Here is a 24173-nt window from a genome sequence, read left to right as displayed (position 1 = left end):
CGTTTGTTTTTACAAAAGCAGGGCAGATAAACAGCAAGAAAAACTGTCTGAAACTGTTGCTTTTTACACCTTGCTTTTTATTATAACAGAACAAATGTCATGTTCCTTCACAAAATGTGTGCATTTGTGTCTGTGCAAAACAGAACCACAGAGATGGACAAACTGGAAATAGGTCTTCGAATAGAGGCTGGGCTTTGATGGACACAAGATAGAGGCAGTTGGAACTTCGTGTCATCCTGCAGGCACAGCCTATTATTCCATTTATTCAGCACACACACGCCATAGGTTGCTTTAGACATAACTGCTCAATCCTAACGACACACCAACCTTCATAGTCACAATGCTCTTTCATATGCCCGATATATCTTCTAAGCTTTTACCACACACACGAGTACACGTGACTTTTGACTGTCCCATACAGCTAGACCAGCCATGATTACTTCTCTCCAAAGATCCAAGTCTCCTTTCTAAAGTACAGGATGTCACTATCTAGGTTAGTGTAGTTACTGGGGTTTACAGAGAATGAGGCTTCAGGCTGCACTCTTGCTTTAATAATCGTTCAACAGCTCATATTTATATAGAAATGTGTCCTGATAAGTGTGTAAGGGATATTAAAATGTGTAAAATTAGTCAAAATAATGGTCTGTGTATGTTGCGTTCATTTGGTTTTCATTTCAAAATGATTTTTCATTTCAAAAACATCCCTTTCAATGTTCTTATAAAACTGCACAAATTATACCTAAAACCATAGGGTTGTCACACCAAATATTGACTTGGTCCAGTTTATCATTGATTCCTGTTTATTATACTTCTTCCTTATGTGAAAAGATATTCATTTCATTGCATCCTCAATTCCTGTGCCTAAGACTTCTTCACTGAACTGTTTATTAATTCCATTTTTTTTCACATTGCTTATGATAACAAAGAAAGATTCAATGAAATAGTCTGTTGAATTTGCAGATCACCTTGATCTATGTTGAAATTTCTTGCATTTTCTTTTTGTTAGCTTTTTCAAATTTTAGTTGAATCATTATTCGATTTCTACCAATTAAAATGTTGCCTCAGCGTGTCAAAAATCTCAACATAAACAAAAACTACCATGAAAGTATTGCAAATATCTTCTAATGATAATCCGAGTACAGACTTCTCAAGTTTTTTTTCATATCTGTAAACAATTTTTTTGTTCTAGCTACTAAAATTGATTGATTTTTTTTATTTTATTTCAGCTATTTTTCTCACGTTTCAGCAAAAATCACATTTCAGCAAATGACCAGTTCCTCTCTAAAAAGTTAAGCAACTCTTCAGTAAATAGACATTCGAGATCTCAGTCAGCACTGTGACGCCATAAAAACAACCGCGATTATTGCACACCACATCCTGTCGTTCGTGATGCTTTAGCCGAACAACTAGTCAAGGAAAAAATGAAAAGGGAGGTCTCCTGTATGGTCTTGGGACATGTGTATGCGAGAGAGCAGAAACAGCTAGGCGGGATGTTATGGTTCGTGAAATGCCAGCAACCAGCGGCGTTCGCCCTCCTCATTTCTCCAGTGTAGTTTCTTTGTAAACACAGAACCCATACACACACACACACACACACACACACACACACACACACACACACACACACACATCCACCTAATGCATACTTATGGTGCTAGTAGTAAATACATACAATATAAGTACCAAACACTGAATACACAAACATACTGCGCACACACTACAAACGTGTGGAGGGGGAAAAAAAATCATTGCAGCGCTTTTCACTAAATATTGAACAAAACAGCACTGTTTTTTTGTTGTGTTTTTTTGTTTTGTTTTGTTTTTACAAAAAAGGGATGCATGTTATCACTTAGCAATGTTCAGAAAAATGAGTTCATGCTCTAACTTAGCTATTGGTTTTTTTTTTTTGTTTTTTAGCAAACACAGTTACTATGACTACTACTCATCTAGAGGTTATATAATTATTTTGACTAGCATTTCATTTGGCCGTGGTGTAACGGTAAAGCGCGTGACAGGGAGAAGAGTTTACAGGTGAGTGAATGGATTACATCAAAATCATACAAAGTTTTCATTGTCTAACAAACCGTGTTTCAAGAGCTGGTGTCTATAAGAATGGGTCACTTGCCCCCATTCGGTTTTGTTAAATGCGATTGTGCCACTGAGCAAGGCACTTAACCTTCGTCTGGTGTGGAGGCAATAGCGTTATTAAATGCTTGACCCTTCTCCTGTCACTGCGTAGACCCTGATGCACACCAATATATTTGTACTACCATGCTGTAGAAAATCAGTACAGATACTTCAGGATACAGAATATACTCAGTGGGAAACTTTTGTTAAGAGTGAATAGTGGGAGGGAAAGAATTATTTCATTGAGTTCCCGTGTTTTCATGCCATATTACCAAATTTTTCATGTACAGAATATATAGTTTATTCCTTTACCTTGTTTTTTTTTCTGTATTAAACAGCATTTTTGATCGCCTGATGAATTCTAAAGAATGCAATGCATTGCACAGCCACTCGACTTCAGTGATGCATTCTGTACCTAATAAATCATTACAATGGAACTATAGGCATTATATAATTGCATGCGTTATATACTGTGTGCAATAAGTGTACATTTTTCTAAGAAAAATATGTATACTGCATATGCTTTGTCACTGCCTTGCAGAATTTGTTTGGTTTGGAAGCTCCTGCCTTAATGACCAATGTGCATGAGTGTGCATAGTCTTTTGCACTCGTAGTATTGCTTAAATCGTTCTTAAAATAACGACAGACCAGCTGTTGGGGAGTAAAATGACTCATGGTCTATAGCACTTAGGTTAGAGAGAGATAGGGAGAAACAGAAAGAAATACGTGTAAAAGCATTAATGGCTGCAAGGGTTATTCGCTAATATTGGTAATATTGGTAGCTAACATTCCCTACAGCTTCTAAATATGGATTACAAACCTTTTTACAGATCTGTTTAAAATCTTAGAAATACAAGATTCTATCAGGTCATTCCATGATTTTACGATATTGTGATTTTTTGTTGTTGTTGTTGTTGTTGTCGATCTTTTCATACAGTGTGATAAAAATCCAAAAGCAATTAGATAGAACCTTATAACCTCAAGGTGAGTAATTATCTTAGAGTGGGTAAAACGAGTATTAACACGCTTATATTGTGTGTCAAACTATGTTACACTAGAAGGCCGTGTGGCTGTACAATTTTAATTCGTAATACTGGTGCAAGTGTAAAAGGTGTAGAAAGAACAAGGCCATTCTGAGCTAATGGTGGGGGAAGAGGGAGGTCGGCAAATTGCCTAAGGAAATGTAGTAAAGCCTTAACAAGTTTTGTGCTTTAATCAGAAACTCAGTCTAGACCATTTATCCCCCATCATTGCACTACAGTAAAGTTAGCCTTCTAAGTGTATCCAAGATCTTTTACAATACGAGGTAGACGCATTAGCGAAAAAAATCATCTGCATTAGCTAAATCTACCCAGGGCTAAAATCTAACCTCACGATGTCATGTAAACAAGCTGCAAGCCACACCCATTTCTTTTTTTTTAGACAATGAAAGTCTTGACCAATCAGGTCACAGAGAACTGCTTCCTTTCCTACATTACTGGTGCAACAGCAAGAGGGCAGTGGTGTTCAGATTCCACAAGAAGCACCCGATATCTCTGTAAACTGATTCTGATAGATATTAGTCAAACTTTTGTGTAAATCAATCAATCCTTTGACTAATCGAGGCTCCCTAAAATTCCTGGAGTAAAAGCACCGGTTTATGATCAGCTCCCTGTATTCCATTAAGTCCAAGATGAAGACCAGCATTTAAACCCTGTGGTAACTGCCCTTCATCGCAATCTCAATCTCAATCAAGTACCTGGGGCCACTCAAAATCTTTCTGTAGTTCCTCACCAAACATTACATAATTAAAAAATAGGCAGCCATATTGTACACATACTGTAACAGACTCATGCCAGTTGGATCTTAATCTACAGGTTTTTTGCCTATAATACTGAAAGTACTAGTACTCGCACTAGAAATAAGGAATGTTATGACATTAGAGTATGCTTTTTTCAGTTACCTTTTTTAAGTCAATCCTGTGTTGGAAACCTCTGCTAGTGTGTTGAGATTGGGAGAAAGGATCCGGATAAATGGTTTTATAGGATTTGTAATATGGCCTGGAATAGTTTTCCTTGGAAATACTCCAAAAATCTTTCCATCAGAAAGGTCCAGGTATTGTGGTTGGGCTTGGTAATAGTCTCTAGTCCCAGAATTTTTTTAGCTCAGTAAACATTTTTAGATCAGTATACATTTTAATACTCTTCAATGCTATTTTAAGATTTCTTCTTATGTTGATATTTCTAACAGCGTCGATGTATTCTCCAAAACTTGAAAAGAAACACATTGAGCCAATGTCTCTGGGGAATGAACAAGAAAAAGAGAGTTGTTTGGGGTCTATGATCACCGTCACCCAGTTCACTACCACAGTCTCTAAATACATCAAAGATTAATTGAAGTTAGTTCATTCTCTTGATTTTTTTTTGTTGTTTTTTTTTGCATGCAGTGTAATCGTATTTAGGTATCATAAGAATGTTGCATCTGTACATCTTGTTTGCATGGAAGAGGCAGTCTTTCTCAGCCTGCGTCAGATAAACAGTCAATGAATACCTGTAGTGGTATGTCTTTAGTGTTTATGGATGTGTTACAAAGTGATTAGATAGGAATTATTTAGGTAAATCTACAGTGGATGTTAGTTATAGTGAAGTTTTTATAGAGTAAAATTGCCCTCCGTGATACATTGTTGAGTTTTTTTTTGTTTGCTGTTAGATCTCGATTGTCATCGGTGTTAAAAGACATGTGGAGGGTGCAGTAATCAGGTAGTGGTTTGGACCTCAGGTGGTAGAAGTTTCCTCCACTCCTGAGGAAGCAGCACCATCGCTGGCAGAGGCTTGCTCAGCCTCTGGAGCTGTACCCTCGGGTGAGATGACCTCAGGTACTTTTGCGGAGCTTTTCTCAGTCTCTGGGGTTTTTGCAGGGAGTGCATTTGACTCAGAAGATCCTATAGCTGGGGTGGACTCAAGGGTACCATTGGTGGTTGGTTTTTCATCAGGAGTTGGTGAGAGAGCTGGTTTGGGTTCTGGAGTCAGAGAGAGGGTAGGCTTGGTGTCAGGAGTTGCAGCAGCAGCTGGTGCAGATGGTGTGGCATCAGGTTTGGTTGGTGTAAGATCAGAAGCTGGAGACACTGCCATTTTAGTCGGAGTGACAGCTAGTTTCGGGTCAGGTGTTGGTGTCATTGCTTTTGGGGGTTCAGGACTTGGAGGTGGTTTGACTTCTGGTGCTGGGGTGGTTTTAGGTTCTAGAGATGGGCTCAAGCTCGGTTTTGACTCAGGAGTGGGTGAGATGGTTTTTGTTTCTTTTGTTGGTGTTACTGAGAGTTTGGGTTCAGGAGATGGTGCAGGTTTCAGAGTTGCGGAAACTTGTGTTTCAGATGGCGTCTTCACCTCAGGGGTTGTTGCAGGTTTGGGAGGTGAAGACACAGTAAGTTTGGAGTCTTGCTTGGCAGTTGGTTTGGTATCAGAGGCAACAGAGGATGTCAGGAAATCAGATTCTTGAATGGGTACTGTTAGTGCCTCAGTATCACTGTCCAGTGGGAGACCAGCAGTAGTGAAACCTACTCCTGAGTCGCTGGTCTCTAGGTTTTTTTCAAGGATACTTGTATCTTTTGCAGACACTTCCAGACCCTGAACATATTACAGATATATATGGTGGGAAATGGAAGACACATTAAAAATATTGTAAATATCCTAAAATATGTCTTGGTTTAGTCTTTATGATACAAACCTTAATGCTGATTTCAGTACTCTGGGATTTCTCTGTAATATCTTCTTTTTGTGAGAGAGCCGGAGCCTCATCAGTTTGGCGGGAGCATGCTTCCTTCACTACCTGCAAGCAGACAGGGAGCTTCAATCATCACAGGTAAATCATTTGTGTTGGCACAAATACAATAACATCTACATTTACATTTACAACTGAGAAGTTATGGGCTAATGGGCCTTGCTCAGGGGCGCAGGTGTGGTTGTTGGTGTGGCTGGGATTTCAACTTGGGGTTTAATAACATGGGGTGAAAGTAGTTGGAATGTAGGAAGTGATTAAAAAAAATCTTTAAAAAAACATGGGTTCAAGCAACTTGTTTTCATTAGAGAAAAATCAATATGGACTTCACACAACAACCACATAATCAATACACCTACAATGAAATATGAGCCTTGACATTAAAAAAGTAGGTCAGTGATATCAAGTATTAACCATCATCTGTGTCCATTAGAAGCAAAATGGTATAGATCATTATATATATATATATATCGTAGTGTTGGCAGAGGAAAATCAGTTTGATTTGTTCTGAGGGTTTGCCATAAATAACTGTTTGGCTCCCAATTGGCCAATTGAGTAGTCCAGGAGTTGCAGCAAGGCAATTCCAAGAGAGCATAACTGTCTCATGTATGTGGATGTGTTCAGCTGGCCTGTGACTTAGCAATGTAGCATTGTTTCTAGACTGAAGCTTTCCTGGCTAACAACTGTCATGTGATAGTGCAGAATTAGGAAGCAATAATGATGAGTCATGCTGCTTCTTTTTTTTTTATATATATTTTCTTTCATATAGCTATGAGGGAAAACATATTTTCTACTTATTATTGTCGTATTATTGTCTGTAATGTAATGATTTTCTGTTTTATCTGTGCCTTAGGGAGTTCATTGGGTTTGTCTTCAGTGTGATCTATTCAACTGTAAATTGAACATCTTCCTAGTGCTGCTGACTACACTAAAGGCCTAGCACTAAAATGCTAAATCCACAGCTTCCTAACCCACTGAGCTTCAGGCATTGATGGGTCGCTTTACTGACTTTGTGGAGTTATTAATGTTCTTGTCAGAAAGGCTATTAGACTATAGTCTATAACGAGTCTTGGAGCTGTAAAGGGGTTTTCAGTTAATAGCTGCATATTAATGTGTAATGTTTGATAGACTTAATGTTTGGTGTCTTTCAGTAGTTTTGTTACCTGTCTAAAGGCACCCCCTTCCTCTTTGCCAGCATTTTTTGCGATCTTTTCGATGGCTCGGGCTTTCATTGCCCTTCTGCGCACCTTCACCAAACACGACACCAAACACACTAGCAGCAGCACCACCAGCAAAGCCACCAGAGAAATCACTGCCACAAAGACATTAGGCAGCCTGTATGCTGAGACACCAAGAGAGATAGATAGAGAGAGAGAGAAGAAGAGAGAGAGGGGGGTGAGTTTCTACTCAAAACCACACTCACCAAAACATGTGTATGTGTGTTAATTATACAAGAATTTCCTTACACAAAAAATGTAAAATAAATATTTGTACAGAACCTGCATTGGCTTAAAAATGTGCTTCAGGATAATGTTCAGTTATACTCAAATGAGAACTTTGTGGTGCATCCCTCTATTTATTTTCGAAAATCTCCAACCTTCTGATTCTTACTGTACGTTGTTTGCACCTTGTAAAATGGCCGATATAAGTGTGTGCTCAGTCATCTTCAAATAGTTGATTGTGATACTAACTGCCCTATGGAAGTTATATTTCTTTCATAATTGCATTTTTTTTCCCTGATCTTTTTATTGACCTGCTCCAATGTTTCGTTGTTAGGATAAACCCCTTTACTATAAATGAGCAGATCCCCACAGCCAGGCTACAATATCTAATGCAATGCCTTTCCTGAAGAGCAGATATTATTATAAGAGCAAAGAGGTAACAAAATCTAAAATAATTTAGCAAGCACATATAAGCATGACATGGTGTTACAGTTTATATAAAATAACACATCATATATTTAAAGTAAGATAAAGTGCTCTTGTTTCCTTACGTTCCACTCCCAAGTAGACTTTGGACACGGTGAAGCCCTGTAGATCAGTAACCTGATACAGTCCTGCATCACTTGTCTTCACATTCTCCAGGATGCACACCGTGTCCTCCACAGAGAATCGTCCCTCCAGGTCACGTTCTGGAGGCAGGGTCAGCTCGCCCTTCTCCATAATCACCAATTGGTTGTTGTTGTTTGATCCGCTGGAGTCAGGTGAGTAGATCAGACGGGCAGAGGAACTGTTTAAGTGGAGATTCATTTTAAATGTGCCCCCGTATGACACTCTGAGAAACTTCTGATGCTCTGCAATGGAAGAGATGAACGAAAAAAATGCTCAACGTTACATTATCATTCTTCACTCGTTACAATGACATCATAGGAGATGCCATAAAAGAAAAAATGCAAAACGCAAAAGCGTAAAAGAGTAGAAATGAAGTCAGTGAAAGAAAGCAAGCATGAATATTTTATTAGACAGATAGTGCAGTCAGGATAGGAGTCATTTTAAACAATTTATCAGTTCAACCCATTGTTCATTGTTGCTTTTGTCCTTCTCTCTCTTTTTTTCATGCATACACCCATTTTACTTCTTGTCTGCCTTCTATAGGCCACATCATCTGACATTTTTTCATATGTCTAACCTTCTTATCTGACTGTGTTATAAAACCCAGAATCAATTCTTGCATCGATTCTTTCCTCCACAGGGTCCTGTCTCTTATTTTCCTTCCAAAAACACAGTAATAGCACTTCAAACTATACTAAGACACTATTAATGTTATATGATCATTATGCCCAAGATAGTGGGTACTAAACATCCAAAGATGAAGTCAGCCAAGCATCCTGAGCCTTTATTATACCCATTAAGTGTTTCTAAAAAAAGACATGCAGAATTAACCACATTTGCAGGAATCTTGGCAATTATTTCAAACCAAAACCTAGTCACCACTGCCCTGTGTACATGCTTGGGCTCATATTAATATGTTATAGGTTTTCTTTTTTTCATGTTTAATAACCTTTTTTTTTTACCTGATCATATAAGACAAACTATAATATATGAAAACACAATACAAGGCACTGGATTACAACTTTCTTCTTCTCACCTTTCACATTAAGGCAGATCTTCTTGTTTACTTTGTCATTTGCATCAGTGATGGTGTAGCTGCCTTCATCAGCCACAGTCACACCTCTCAGGACAAAACGCTGCTCAGTGCTTCTGATGCGGCCCTCGTAGCCCTCAATTAAAGTTTCATCAGCTGTCAGGAGCTGTTTTGCTGGATCAGATGTCTGATTGGCCTCCACAGCCCTGGGACGAAAGCCCACACTTATAGGAGTAGCGACACCAATCAGCGAAATCTGGAAATCGGCTCCGTAAATTACGTTCATCTCCATCGTGCAATCTGAAAAGAGACAAAAAGGTTTTTTCCAAAAAGGGGGATTAAGTCGACGAGATGCAGAGGCAAAGAAAAAAGAAAAAAGGAAAGCACCATGGGTGGTTTTTGGCAGAGCTGCAATTAACTTCTGCATCATTACACCCCCATGTTGTTAACTACATGCACCCTGTAATAATTCAAACTATTCAGGGCTCATGCTGCATTTGTTTCTTTGTAGCTACAAAACACTGTACACAAGAACAATTGTGTAGCAGCATACAGTTAATAGAGGTTAGACAATACGTTTATCTTACACTTTCCATTTGTATTTGGATAAAACAGATAATCCTAACCCTAACTCTAACCCCTAACACTAACTCTAACCCCTAACACTAACTCTAACCCCTAACATTTAACCCTAACACCTAACACTAACTGCAACCCTTAACTCCTAACCCTGACTCCTAACTCTAACCTTAAATCAAACCCTAACTCTAACCCTAACTTGTAACATAACTCAACCTCAAACCACAACTCAAACCCTAATTCTAACCCCTAGCCCTAACCTCTAATTCCTAACCTAACTCAACCCCTAACCCTAACTCAACCCCTAACTCTAACCCCAACTCAAACCCTAACTCCTAACTTATAACCCCTAACTCAAACCCTAACTTTAACCCCCAACTCAAACCCTAACTTCTAACCTAACTCTAACCTCTAACTTAAACCCCAATTCTAAACCCTATCTCAAACCCTAACTCAAACCTTAACCCTAACCCTAACTCTAATTCTTACTTAACCTAACCTAACTCAACCCCTAAACCTAACCCTTAATCTAACCCCTAACCTAACTCAACCCCTAACCCTAACTCATAACCACTAACTCTAACCCTAACTCCTAACCCTAACTCTAACCCTAAATTTAACCCCTAACTCCTAACACAAACTCTAAACCTTAACTCTACCCCTAACACAACTCCCTAACCTCTAACCCTAACTCTACCCATAACTCGAACCCTAACCCCTAAACCTAACCCCAACCCCTAACTCAATTCCTAACTCTAAGTCATAACCCCGTAACTCAAACCCTAACTCTAACCTCTAACTCCTAACTCTAACCTCTAACTCTAACACATATCTCTAACCCTGACTCCTATATCTAACCTCTAACTCTAACCCAAGACATAACTCTATTAATAACTCCTAACACTTAAGCCCTTAGCCTAACTCTAACCCTTAAGCCCTAAAACTAACCCTAATCATTAACCACCCTTAACCCTCTTATCTCTTACCTCTAAACCTAATTTGTAAGCCCATCCCCTACAGCAACATTAAGCTTAAACCTAACTAGTAACCCTAAACCCTACCCCTACCGCTAACCCTTACCTTACTAGAACACTAACCCTAACATTACACTCAAAGCTACCCCTAACACTAACTACTGACCCTAACCCCTAACCAAGGCATGTGTGAAAAAATGCTGTATATCAAAAACTTAAAAACAATACTAAAATTAAACACTCTGACCACAAATTTTTTTAAAAGACCATTCAGTAATAGACAGTAATGCAATAAACACAACCAGTATTTGGCTAGTATATGTGAAACCATTTGATTTGTTAAGATTTTGTGTTGTTTTTTTTGTCTGTTCTTTTTGTTTTTTTTGTGTTGTATGAGAGGTTGGACACTAAGGGAGGAGAAAAGGATTTGTACCGATTGACCAGACAGAGGGACTGAGCTGGGAAGGATGTACTGCAAGTTAGAGCAATAAAGGATAGCGATGGAAATGTGTTGAGAAGGTGGAGGGAGTATTTTGAGCAGCTGATGAATGAAGAAATTCAGAAAGAGAGAAGGTTGGATGATGTGGAGTTAGTGAAGCAAGATGTGGATAGGATTAGTAAGGAGGAAGTGAGAGCGGCGATTAAGAGAATGAAGGGTGGAAAGCCGGTTGGACCAGATGACATACCGGTAGAAGCATGGAGATGTTTAGGAGAGATGGCAGTGGAGTTTTTAACCAGATTGTTGAACAAGATTCTGGAAGGTGAGAGGATGCCTGAGGAATGGAGAAGGAGTGTGCTGGTACCGATCTTTAAGCATAAGGGAGATGTGCAGACCTGCAGTAACTACAGGGGGAATAAAGTTGATCAGTCACACCATGAAGTTATGAGAAAGAGTAGTGGAAGCCAGGCTGAGAGAAAAGGTGACCATCTGTGAGCAACAGTATGGTTTCATGCCGAGGAAGAGCACCACAGATGCCTTATTTGCTTTAAGAATGTTGATGGAGAAGTATAGAGAAGGACAAAAGGAATTGCATTGTGTATTTATAGATTTAGAGAAAGCATACAACAGGGTGCAGAGAGAGGAGTTGTGGTATTGTATGAGGAAGTCAGGTGTGTCAGAGAAGTATGTGAGGGTGGTGCAGGACATGTATGAGGACAGTGTGACGGCAGTGAAGTGTGCAGTATGAACAACAGACTGGTTCAGGGTAAAGGTTGGACTGCATCAAGGATCGGCCCTGAGCCCTTTCCTGTTTGCAGTGGTGATGGACAGGTTGATGGACGAGGTTAGACAAGAGTCTCCCTGGACTATGATGTTTGCAGATGATATTGTGATTTGTGGGAGTAGTGAGCAGGTTGAGAAGAGCCTGGAGAGGTGGGGGTATGCGGAATGGGGAATGAAAGTCAGTAGGAGTAAGACAGAGTACATGTGCGTAAATGAGAGGGAGGGCAGTGGAGTGGTGCGGTTGCAGGGAGAAGAGGTGGAGAAGGTGGAGGAGTTCAGGTACCTGGGGTCAACAGTGCAAAGTAATGGAGAGTGTGTTAGAGAAGTGAAGAAAAGAGTGCAGGCAGGGTGGAGTGGGTGGAAAAGAGTGACAGGAGTGATTTGTGATAGAAGAGTATTTGCAAGAATGAAAGGGAAAGTTTATAGGACTGTGGTGAGACCTGTGATGATGTATGGATTAGAGACAGTGGCGTTGAGTAAAAGACAGGAGGCGGAGCTGGAGGTAGCAGAGCTGAAGAGGTTGAGGTTTTCTTGGGGAGTGATGGACAGGATTAGAAATGAGTTTATTAGAGGGACAGCACATGTAGGAAGTTTTAGTGACAAGATAAGCGAGGTAGATTGAGATAGTTTGGACATGTGCAGAGGAGGGACATGAGTTATATTGGTAAGAGAATGCTAAGGATGGAGCCACCAGGAAGGAGGAAAAGAGGAAGACCAAGGAGGAGGTTTATGGATGTGGTGAGGGAAGACATGCAGGTAGTTGGTGTAAAAGAGGCAGATGTAGAGGACAGGGTGGTATGGAGACGGATGATCTGCTGTGGCGACCCCTAATGGGAGCAGCCGAAAGAAGAAGAAGAAGAGGAAGAAGAAGAAGAAGTAGAATTTGTGTTTTTACATGCATATCGGATGGAGGCTTTTCCAAGCGACTTACAGAATCTCCAGAAAATGTGCAAGAATGAAAGAAATGCACTCCTGAAGCCAGAAGTATGGAAGTTGTTTACCCACAAGTCTTAAACCTTTAAGCTATCCCAAACTCTACTATGTTATCTATTTGTTAAATTTTTGTTAATTTTCTGACCAATAATTTGTTGTTAAGACCCAGACAAAGATTGGCCCATTCTTTGTACATCACTAACTATATCTGACGAGATTAAACAAAACATCCAAAATCATCTAATTGTAGTAATTATGTTCTGTCTAGTTAGGGACTTTGAACACATTTGTAGGCATGATTAGTATAGCAGGATTGAGTTTTGAGTTGAGTTGATTGAGTTGTTTGAGATAATTGAGATATATGTATCTATACTAGAAACCATCATTGGCAAAGCTGCGATTGGCTGGTCAGTGGAACAATTTCCTTTACCACCAATGGTCTTTACCGGTGCAGAGCTTCATAATTGATTGAAAGTAATGAAGATTTAAAAACCTACTTAAAATGACAGGAAAAACAAAAAAATATACCTAAAGAATAGTAGAGAAAACTGGCAGAAGGTGTGTTCTCCATGCTATTCTTTTTTCTTTTTTGTCAAAAACACCACAGGACTAAACAGAACTTAGGAACAAGTGAATGTGCAATATTTAATTCAATTCAACTGTATTTTTATAGCACTTTCAACAATAGATATTATATTTATATTTTTGCATTACTATTAGATCAATAAAGTACTCTGATTCTGATTCTAATCTGAGCTGAACCATTGATATAAGGCTCCAACAAATGAATCAGGTAAATGATTCCTTAACAAAAAAAAAAGAAAATCTATAAAATACATTGTACTGCACTGCACTAAAGGTTTTTGCAAAAAATGGAAAGGACACTGCTAATTATTTTTAGACATCAATCAAAAGAGATTTGTTAGCCAGCAAAAGAACTCGATTAAGCAGAGCTGAGTATCACCTCTGACGATGAGATTAATCTGTTTGGTGTCCTCAGGCTTTTGCTCGGAACTGATAACGTATAGTCCCTCATCACTTTCTCCAACATTCTCCAGAATCAGGTGGCTCAAAGCCTGGTTCAGCTTGACCCGCGGGCTTACCACGACCCCGTCCTTCATCATCTCTAGTCCGTCACCTGCTGGACCAATCCTGGGCTTGAAGATCAAGTTAGCAGGGCCCGTAGGCAACAAGATGTGAAAATCCTCGTTCAAGAACACCTCCTCATCGTGCACTAAGAAAGACCAAAGCACATCAAGAGTGATCTATTACTGTAAGTGGTTTCACTTAGAATAAGAAAAAATGATATATGTGTTTATATATATTTGCACAGGCAGAAATCTTACCATTCAAAGTTTCAGTGAACGCTAAAAAGTGACGCAAATGAACAAGTTAATATTCACACAAGTCAAACATTTAATTCTATTGACCAGTCAACTCATTTGTACTATTAAATCATCATGAAATCACTATAAAATATCACATTGGTCATAAATCAATAATTTCATTATTCACAGGATTTATAAAAAGTATTTGCACGTCTAATCAACCAGCATTTTAGGGGTTTTTTTTATACAAACTTCATTTTTTCATCAGTTCAATTGTATTAAAAGTAAAACAAACTGCTATTAATATGACATTCTGATAAATAAATAAGCATTCATTAAAAATATCTTGGCATTAATAAAAATCAATAATAAAACTCAATTGTCTAAGCAACTTTCAACTGCTAGTGCACATAGCAATATATATATATATATATAGCTACAGAAATATGGCTAATTGTGTGATAATTATCAGGAACAACATGCAAAAAAACTGCATTTCTTACCCACACACAGCAGCATGCTGAAACACAAGACTCTCAGGCTCTCCATAGTGGATCTGAGCATAGGGACAGAAGTGTAACTTAATCATAATCATAAAACCAGGCCAGTCATATTAGTACCCAGCTATTACACCAGGGATTCAGTAGCGCACTTTTAGGAAATGTACACTGTCGTAGGTTTGTTCTCTTTCTCTCTTTTTTTTGTGTGCATCAGATCAGACAGCTAATTTGTTCCATTCGTGTAATTACTGAGAGCAGTAATGGTTGCTTAGGGCAGTGATGCTGATTTAGCTCATTAAAAAAACTCAATACTTCATGTTCGGAATCATGGGCATCCGGGGTCTTGCTGCATTTATTGCTGATTTCAGGCTGTCCATTGATTTGTCCATTTGTGTAGGACACAAAGATTAAAGAAGAATAATGCATTTGCTCACAGTCATTTGTCCATTTGAGCTAAATATTATTTGATATCAGCAATGACTGTGCCTGCTTTACGCTTTCTTGACTAAAACGTGTGTTTATTACTAAAATGACTAAAACTACAAGTTTATTTTTATAGCGCTTTTTAGAATGGACATTGTCTCAAAGCAGCTTTACAGAATGTACGAATTATAGAACAAAAATGTTAATATGTGAACTATGTGTATTTATCCCCAATAAGTCATCTATCCATCTATCTGTTCATTTTCGATAACACTTAATCCACACAGACTGGGTTAATCCCATAGAATTTATAGAACTAGCAATTTAGAAATTCTAGTCAGCCAACGGCACCTTTCTTTGGACTGGAGGAAACCACGAAGCACAAGGAGAACATGCAAACACATATACACACAGGTAGAGATGGGATTCACACCTCAGAGCTCTAGATATACAAGAAAAGCTGTGGAAACGGCCCAAGCCCCCCTCCTTTTAATGAAAATAAAAAAACACCTCTTATAAAAAATAAACACCTCAGACAGAACTCTTTAACAATAGAACACTGACTGAAGAGCATACCTAATAATCTCTCTCTCTCTCTCACTATATACACATTTCTTCTCCCTGACTCACCCTCTGCTGCTCCGGATAGTCCAATGATTGTACTTCCTAAATATATTATTACCATACTACTGTTTGTTTGCATAATATACTCCTTTTGGAAGAGTAATGTTTTATATTCCTGCTATCTGTTTTCACCCAGACAAGGATTTTGGTTACTCTTTGGTTTCATCCTTGTGTCGTCTCAAAGAGTTCTTTCTTACCACAATGGTCTTTTGGTTTGCACATTAGGGATGTAAATACAAACCCAATTCCCCAAAAAATTTGGAACACTGTGCAAAATACAAATGAAAACTGAATGCAATGATTTGCTAATCTCATAAAGCCATATTCTAGTCACAATAAAAAAAATAAAAATAAATAAAGATAGATAGATAGATAGATAGATAGATAGATAGATAGATAGATAGATAGATAGATAGATAGATAGATAGATAGATAGATAGATAGATAGATAAAATAAGGTTTTGATTTTGATGGCTCAAAAGATTTGGAACAGGGCCATGTTTACCAGTGTGTAACTCTAGACCAATTACTTAAGTTTTGGGTGAAGTTTTGGTTTCACATGTGTCTAATATAGGATTTTAGCTGCTCAACAGTTCTGGGTGTCCTTTGTTGTATTTTTCATTTCATGATGCATAAAATGTTTTTAAATAGTGAAAGGTCTAGACTGCAGGCAGGCCTGTTGAGCACCCAGACTCTTCTACTATGAAGTCATGCTATTGTAATAGATAACCCTAACCCTAGAAGTATGCAGTTAGCATTGTCTTGCTCAAATATGCAAGGCTTAACCTAATCCTAACCCTTAACCCTTTTCCAGACTTTAAAAAAAAGAACTTATTTTTTCTGTAAAATGGTAAATGTTTTCCATGTCCTGTGAATAAAATATCGATTTATGAGATTTGTAAATCAATTGACATTTTACATTTACAGATTCCCAACTTTTTTGGAATTGGGGTATACATCTACATCTCTGCACATTTGTAAATGATATTCAAATGAAACAACTGATTGAATTGAAATCCCATCATTTATTTACTCTATAGCTGGCAAAATCAATAAAAACATTACACTCTTTTTTGAATGTATGCATACATTTATTTGATTAATTTATTAAGTTGAATAGTTGCATATTTTTTAATGTCATAAAAATTGCAATAGTACAAAAAAAGCTATAGAAAATGTTTTTATAGTTGTGTACTGTCCTGAATTTAAAATGCATAGTCATAAATGAGCAAATTTGAGTGTTAAGCTACACCCAATCATTTTTATTGTTTGTATTCAATACATTTAAATTGCATAGAATATTATATTAAACAGTATTATTATTATTATTTTATAAATAAGGCAGTATATTAATGTCATACATGTGCAGAATTCAAACACAAAAGCACAAATAAAAGGTATTTATTCTGTCGCATTATTGATTTTATAACAATGTTACACAATAACAGTGTTGTTTTATTATGTTTAATACTACACAACAAATTTCCACAACTTTCCACAATTTCTTTAAAGCGCCCACATTCAGTTCTCATGCTGCTTTTAAAACATCTCTCTTGAAGTTAGAACTCCTCCAGTTACTCTAGTTTGTTTCGCTTGTCTAAAGAGATTTGCTGTATAGTAAGTGGTGTTTTCAAATTGTCTGTAGTGTATAACTGGATATGTCTGTATGTGTGTGTGCAATTGTGCCCTGAATTCTATAGGCTTGGCCCCAGTCTGTACAATGAGTGGACATCTGACAGGATTAAGATATGATTCATGAAGGTCTGCAGCAAAAAAATACTCTTCGGAATATTGTTCGAACTTTTTATTGTGTACTTAACAATTGCAAACTAGAATGTGACATTTCCTACACAAAAACTTTGCAGTTAACGGTGCAAAAGTGTTGAAGTGTTACTTTGGGAGATGAGCGTTTTCGATACCTCGCATGCTGTTATTGCCCTTGTTTTCCGAGTCACATGACCCGGGTTTGTCACTATATTAGCCACAGTGCAACTCCCTATGCTAGGCTGAGTCTGTTGATTTATCACGTCAACATTGGTGTATTTTTGTGTCCCCGCCCTCTTTGTTGCCCCTACCCCCCTTCCCCCCATTAAGTGTGAGATAAGAGCATGTCCCATTATGCAATTCCCCCAACGGGCTGTTTGCTTTGATGAATGGCATGCCTGGGGTCTGTGGGCTTTAACCCAGCTCATTCACTCTATGTATATGAATCCTAGGTGTTTCCCCATTAATTTCAATAGGGGTGATTAATTGCTGCCCACCATTGTCGAGTAAATATGTCGTCGGGACTTGTGGGGCAAATGTGGGCTGAACAGTATAGTGTTGGATTCCCCATTCATTTTCGATGGTCGTGAAATTCCCAGAATTATGAGTAGGTCCGGGGTTCGAGGGGCATATTGCTGCGACCCACTCCGCCCCCTGTATAAGTGGATATGCCATAAGTGCATGTCGAACGCTCGAGGGCTGAGCTGTGGCACACGAGTTTTATTCCCTGTTCATTTTCTATAGGGTGATTAATTGCCCCTTAATTGCCCGATCTGCTTGCTACTCCGGATGAGTGGATATGTCGTACTGGCGTGTCGGGGTGAACAGGGGGCCGAAAAGTGCCATATCAACGGAAGTGAATTATTTAATACTAGGAAAAAAAATAATAATTTGCCCCCTCTACCCATAGTTCCCAGGGGGTATTTAACAACAGGAGTAATATCGGTATTATCTGCTCCACACCCCGGACGAGCGAATATGCCATATGTGCATGTCGGACTCTCGAAGTCCGAGCTGTGACACACAAGTTTTCTGCCCCATTAATTTTTTATTGGGTGATTAATTGCCCCTTAACCATGGTTCCCGGGGTTATCGATGAATCTGGTGTATGGGCACGATCTGCTGCCCACCCTGGACGAGTGGATATGTCGTACTGGTGTGTCGGGCGAGCGGCAGTCGAACAGCGGGTCAGATCCCCCATTGATTTTCTATGGGTCATTAATGTCATGGAATTCCCAGAATCCCAGTGCTTTTCAAACACCACTAATTAAACATAAAAATAAGGTTATCATTTGTGAATAATGACCAATAAAGGACATATTATTGTATACACAATTGTATTTGATGATTGGAAATGCTGATTATTTAATCGCATTTCAAAATTCCTTCATTTTTTACATATTTGTGTGGCGGAGATGAGACACTAAGTATTTGTTATTTGAGGAAAAAAGTCAGTTTGTTTTATTACCTAGCAATCCGAAAATTCGGCTTATTCAACTGGAGCATGATTTTTCCGCCTACATAGGCAGCTACAGGTGTCATGAGACAACTGTGAATAGACGACTGTCTCCTGTAAATGTCAAGCATGTGGATGTGAGGCAAACAACATTCTGAAATCAGGAGATTGGTTTGGGAATTCATTTACCGATCAAAAAGACTTGAAATGATCGTCTGAGAACAGAGTAGGATCCTGGTTATAGTAATGCTGTAATGGATAGAGTCAAAACAGGAAATATGGTGAAATGGAATATAATCCAAGCAAAGAAACTGCACATCTTACAAGCAAACCCTTTAGGGACGTTATGTTTATGAAGAGTGTCCAATGTGATGCTTACTTTTCTCGTTTTTACAGTAATCTTTGTGCTGCAATGCTTTAAAAAGAAACCTAAGTTGCTGAGGCTTCAAAATTTTGCACAAGGGTCCACCAGTGCCTCTTCAGGGATTTTAAGATGATAACCTTCATGGTTATTATTACGCAATATCTTCACCACTAAGCTAGAAAATGGGTATGGGGGTAGGTTGGTTCATAAACAATACAAAGAAAAGGGTGTTGGGGAAAAATTGAATTGCAAAAAAATGACATGAGCAAGGTTTGACAGCTGAAGTATTACAGGGAAAGCCATTTGGCTACATGAAGTATTGCCTGCCTCTGACTCGCTTGTATTGCATTTCGGCTTAATAGGTTAATAGACCGACATACCTAAAGTATATCCAGTAAAGCAGACATTGAAAGGTTTTATGAGAAATGGTGCGAGTTGCGTGGAAGCACATGGTTATGTTCCTGCAGATCCGTTCTGCGCTGCCCTGAGCTTCAGGGATTAATATACAATATATCATCGTTTACATCGTCCAGGTGCTTCCTCAAGAGATTAGATTACGCTTTCCTTGCACATCATTCTTACACACCGTCAACCTCTTGACAAAGTCCTTTATTAGGGCACAGAATCGACTGTTCTGTCCACAGAACATGCGACACTGAAACTGTTACATAATGCGGTGCAGTCATATGTCTTCCAATTGCCATTAATGTGTTTTTTATATACTGTATAAACCAATATAATGGCAATATAGAATCTTTGTGTGCATTGTACAGGCTTAGAACATAGTACTCACAAACTGAGAACTGTATAAAAAGGTATAAAACACCTAATATTGTTCAGAGGGGGGTTTAGGAAGAATGTTATAAATTCCCCTAAGTACCAAGATATTTTAATTCAGCACCAGGTTGCCGTGGTAAGAAGGTTACAGCTTGGCTGCAATAATGAACTTGGAAATACACCTAAAGCGGCACAGAACTGGTTTTAAAACACGAACACATTCACGTTTTTGGATTTGAACTCAACTGAAACAGGAATAGAAAAGAAAAGGCCATACGCACAGATATAAAAGAGCTAGAAATGGTCTGCATTAGGGAACGTCCACCTCAATACTTATTCAAATATACACTGTATGGACAAATGTTTGTGGAGCTTAGGATCCGAACATACTTTATGAACATCACATTCTATTTTTTAGTCTTCATTTGCTGTTGTTACAACCTCCACTCTCCTGGGAAGATGTTTCACTAGATTTTGGAGGGCGGTTGTGAAGATTTGTGCTCATTCAGCTACATGGGTGTTAGTAAAGTCAGGTATTGGTGTAGGTGAGGTGATGGAGATCTGGAGTGCAGCCAGCATTGCAACTCATCCCAAAGGTGTTCAGTAAGGTTGAGGTCAGAGCTCTAAAGCAGGAGATCTTCCACTCCAACCAATGTAAACCATATCTAATGGATATCTTCATGCCAATAAAAATGACCGTATACTACTTTATTATCATGATATATCTCTTACTCTGCTGCTATGGCAGTTATATAGAATAATGGAAAAAGAAATTAGAGCATTTCACATCTCACACTACTGAGGTGTAACAGTAGCGTTTATTTAACAATTTCATTCTGGCACGGTTTTGAAGGAAGGCTAACATCTCAAGTGGGTATTAAAATCCTTATCGGAGGGAAAAAATTATCTAAGCTTCTACTGAATGCAGTTAAGATCCTATAACAAATGTATTCTGCTTTAATCTAAATCTATTTGCTAAGTATGTTTCCTCCTGAAAAGTATGCATTAGGTATAATGCAACCTTAAACAGGTCCTATTTATCCTACCTTTTTTTTTTTTTTTTTGCACAATACTCACTTTTTGCACAATATGCTCACACTCAGAGGGGGGTGCCATTACCAGAGGGTGAAGAGTAAGCCAGCCATATGGACCTCAAATGGCAGTATTGGGGCCAAAATGATCACTTTGGATTTTTTTTTGTAATTTAATATTATTAATCTTGCATATATGAATCGTTAACCATTGATATTGTAATAAAATTCATATTTATAAAAGCAAAAATGTAGGAAAGAAATTATAGTATGATATTTTATTTTTTAATGTCATTTTTTGTAATAGAAATATATTGAATTTTTGCCAACAATATCTTAAATTTTATATGGTATTAAATTCTCTTCCTTCTCATTCTCTCTGCCTTACTATGATGTCCCATGCATCTCTGCATGCCTAGAAACCTTCATGGAATATTTTTTTGCTTAACATAGGTAATACTGATATTTTTTTCCCCATAATTGAAGGTCATAATAAGTTAAGAGATTGCACCTGACCAGTCTGATCAAGTACTGCCCGTGGTAGCAGCATCAGCTGCAACGTGAATCTCTCTCGTTTCCATTTTGTCTCGGTTTTTTTTTTTCACTCTACGCCAGGCTGCACACACAGAAAGCCAGACCCATGCTTCATGCCTAATGTGATTCAAGTAGGTTTCCATACAGAAAAAAATAAAAGTGAGCCAAACCAAATGGCACGCGGCCAAGTCTGGAAGGCATACGATACCGTGATATGATTCTGTTTTAACCTTTCAGACATCAAATCCCACTTCGAGTGTACTCGTGTACTCACAAGAAACACAACATGCACGCGCACTTTTCTTGATCTCTACATCGCAAACACACACTGATCTGATTGTTGGTATCCAATTCTATTTGCTTTTTGAATGGACACCCCCATTGCTTCCACCTGTCTTCCCCATAAGACTTCCCCTTACGTAACATTCAAGCATCCCATAATAGGCTAGAGGCATGGCGACACAGTCCACCCAGAAGGATGCATGCAGTGCTCTATAAGCATTTCTAAAGCATTATATATAAAATATACACATATACATATTATATATATATATATATATATATATATATATATATATATATATATATATATATATATACACACACACACACACACACATATATGATTAATAAGAAGTCCACTTTCATTTATCTGCAGTTTGTCTTTAACATTACAGCTGTCACAGCTGGCCTGCAGAGCTTTTTAAGCCACTCTCTGACGTCATAACACACCACCTAGGAGCAGCCTGATATATCTCCTTATAGCAATACTGATATATCAGCATATGCAAATGATGCGTGTGGGCGGTGTCTATGGGTGGAGCCTATGGGTGCACTGATGAATCGAGGCATAAAAAAAAATCTCGATCTTGCAGGATTCGATATCAGTGACCGGTGATGATATGAAACGGTTCTCGGGGCTTTCTCAGGCTTTTTTTCCCCCCCGCAAATGCGCAGGGGAGTTGTTTCTTGATCTTTTTTCTCCCCTTCCTCGTGCTAGACATATTTGCCATTCCTACACATTTCTGCATTTCAGTGGGTCAGTGAGAGAATAACGAATGAGAACTCGCCTACGGGGTGAATATCAAATAACTGGCACCGATCCGAAAGAACAAATCTCATTATACACACACAGCAACATCCACATCTGTATACTATTTAAAACATCTGGACCGCACTGTTATTTCGCTCGTCTGTTCATTAGCACAATGTCGCGTTATTAAATGGTGCTGACGCTGCGTTCCTCAAGATGCTCGCGCGCGCGCTCTCTTCTCCCCATCCCTCTCTCCATTTCTCTCACTAGCTCCATCCCACCTTCTCCATCTCTCTCTGCCTTATTAAGCGGCTCTCCGCACCACCTAATTTGCACATTCCCTCGTCATCCCCCTCTCTTTCTCTCTCAATGGAAAAATAAAATCCACAAAATTAATAACTCAAACTCATTTCCCAAACTCGCCCTTGAAAATTCTCCCACAGTGCAAAAAGGGGAAAAACCCTGCAAAATTTAACCCCTCACACCCCGCATCCATCCTTTCCACACACTCTCTCTCTCTCTCTATCTATCTCTCTCTCTCTCTCTCTCTTTAGCGCGTGCTCTTCTTACCTTGACTGCAGTGAGTAGATCCGCATTAATGAATAGCGCGTGCCGGTGAGTCTGACGGTCCAAGGCGCGCGCTCAATCTTTTTTTTTTCTCTCCTCCCTGCGCTAATCGTTTTATTCTCGCTTCTGCTCCTGGCGCTGCTGCTTCTTCCTCTCTTTTTCTCCGCCTCCCGCGACGAAAGAAGTCACTTGAGGAGCTAGAGAGAAGGAGAGAGAGAGAGAGAGAGAGAGAGAGAGCGCGCGCTCGTTGTCGAGACGTTCGGCGCGCGCGTCGCGCCTTCTCGGAGAAGCTCGTTCGAGGTCGGCAAATCTCGGAATCTACCGAGCTGCGTTTTATGGAAACACCAAAAACTCAAGCAGACTTCCTTAGAAATGAAATCATTATATATTCCCTAAAATCACACACAATCTGGCAACAATTACCGCCTCTAGTCTTTCAGGGGTATGACGTAACAAGCTTTGCACCCCTGGACTGGGGGATCTTCTGCCATTCTTCATGGCAAAACCTCTAAAACTGGGTCAGTTTGGATAGGGACCATCAGTGGACATCCACCTCCAGGTCTCTCCAGAGACTCAGTAGGGTTCCAGTGTGCTTAGGGTTGTTGTTATGCAGGAAGGTGAACCTTTGGTTGGTTTTCTTTATTGAGGAGATCTCTTTACTCCACTACATTTTTACTTTCCCTGAACCATGACCATTTGCCAAGTCCCTGCTGCAGAACACCACCCCCACAGCATGACGCTAGACTTTTGGGATGGTTTTGGGCAGGTGATAAGTGCTGCCTGGTTTCTTCCAGACATAACAAGTAGAATTGAGGCTGAACAGTTCAAATTTGGTTTCATCAGATCAGAGAATCTGGTTCAAAGACACAACAAACACATTTTTTTAGCTAACAAAAGTTTATTTACATTGGAATACCGTTGCTGGAATGGTACCTTCAGTTGGAAACCTGAGCTGTGCATGTAATGTGTCTTTTCACTGGAAAAGGGTCAGAAGTCTGATGATGTTGGTCCAGTATGTGTTTGTGTCTTTGCCCAGCTTTGGCAACGGATCGATCACGTTTTGTAACAATCCTGCCGACTTTCAAAAAAAAAAAAAAAAA

At 39.0% G+C, this 24173-nt stretch overlaps 1 protein-coding gene across 1 annotated transcript; it reads right to left on the bottom strand.

Moving 5' to 3' along the window:
• Window positions 1-56: 56 nt before the first annotated feature.
• On the bottom strand, window positions 57-23278 carry si:dkeyp-77h1.4. The gene is made up of 9 exons (XM_046848013.1): window positions 23077-23278; window positions 14504-14556; window positions 14019-14039; window positions 13637-13906; window positions 8968-9264; window positions 7874-8173; window positions 7044-7222; window positions 5830-5931; window positions 57-5729 (listed from the first exon to the last, which is right to left on the bottom strand). The coding sequence occupies exons 1-9, from the start codon at window positions 23100-23102 to the stop codon at window positions 4881-4883; spliced, it is 2097 nt and encodes a 698-aa protein (XP_046703969.1). The 5' UTR covers window positions 23103-23278; the 3' UTR covers window positions 57-4880.
• Between the last annotated feature and the right edge of the window lie 895 nt (window positions 23279-24173).

Source organism: Silurus meridionalis, chromosome 4 (assembly GCF_014805685.1).
Source record: "Silurus meridionalis isolate SWU-2019-XX chromosome 4, ASM1480568v1, whole genome shotgun sequence".
NCBI lineage: Eukaryota > Metazoa > Chordata > Actinopteri > Siluriformes > Siluridae > Silurus > Silurus meridionalis.
This window is presented reverse-complemented; position numbering and strand designations above follow the sequence as displayed.

Coding starts and splice junctions, on each gene's coding strand:
- si:dkeyp-77h1.4 (XM_046848013.1), bottom strand. CDS start 23,102: ATGCGGATCTACTCACTGCAGTCAAG. Junction 14,557..23,076: donor ATCTACTCACTGCAGTCAAG/GTAAGAAGAGCA, acceptor CCCTATGCTCAG/ATCCACTATGGAGAGCCTGA. Junction 8,174..8,967: donor GATCTGCCTTAATGTGAAAG/GTGAGAAGAAGA, acceptor CTTCCATTGCAG/AGCATCAGAAGTTTCTCAGA.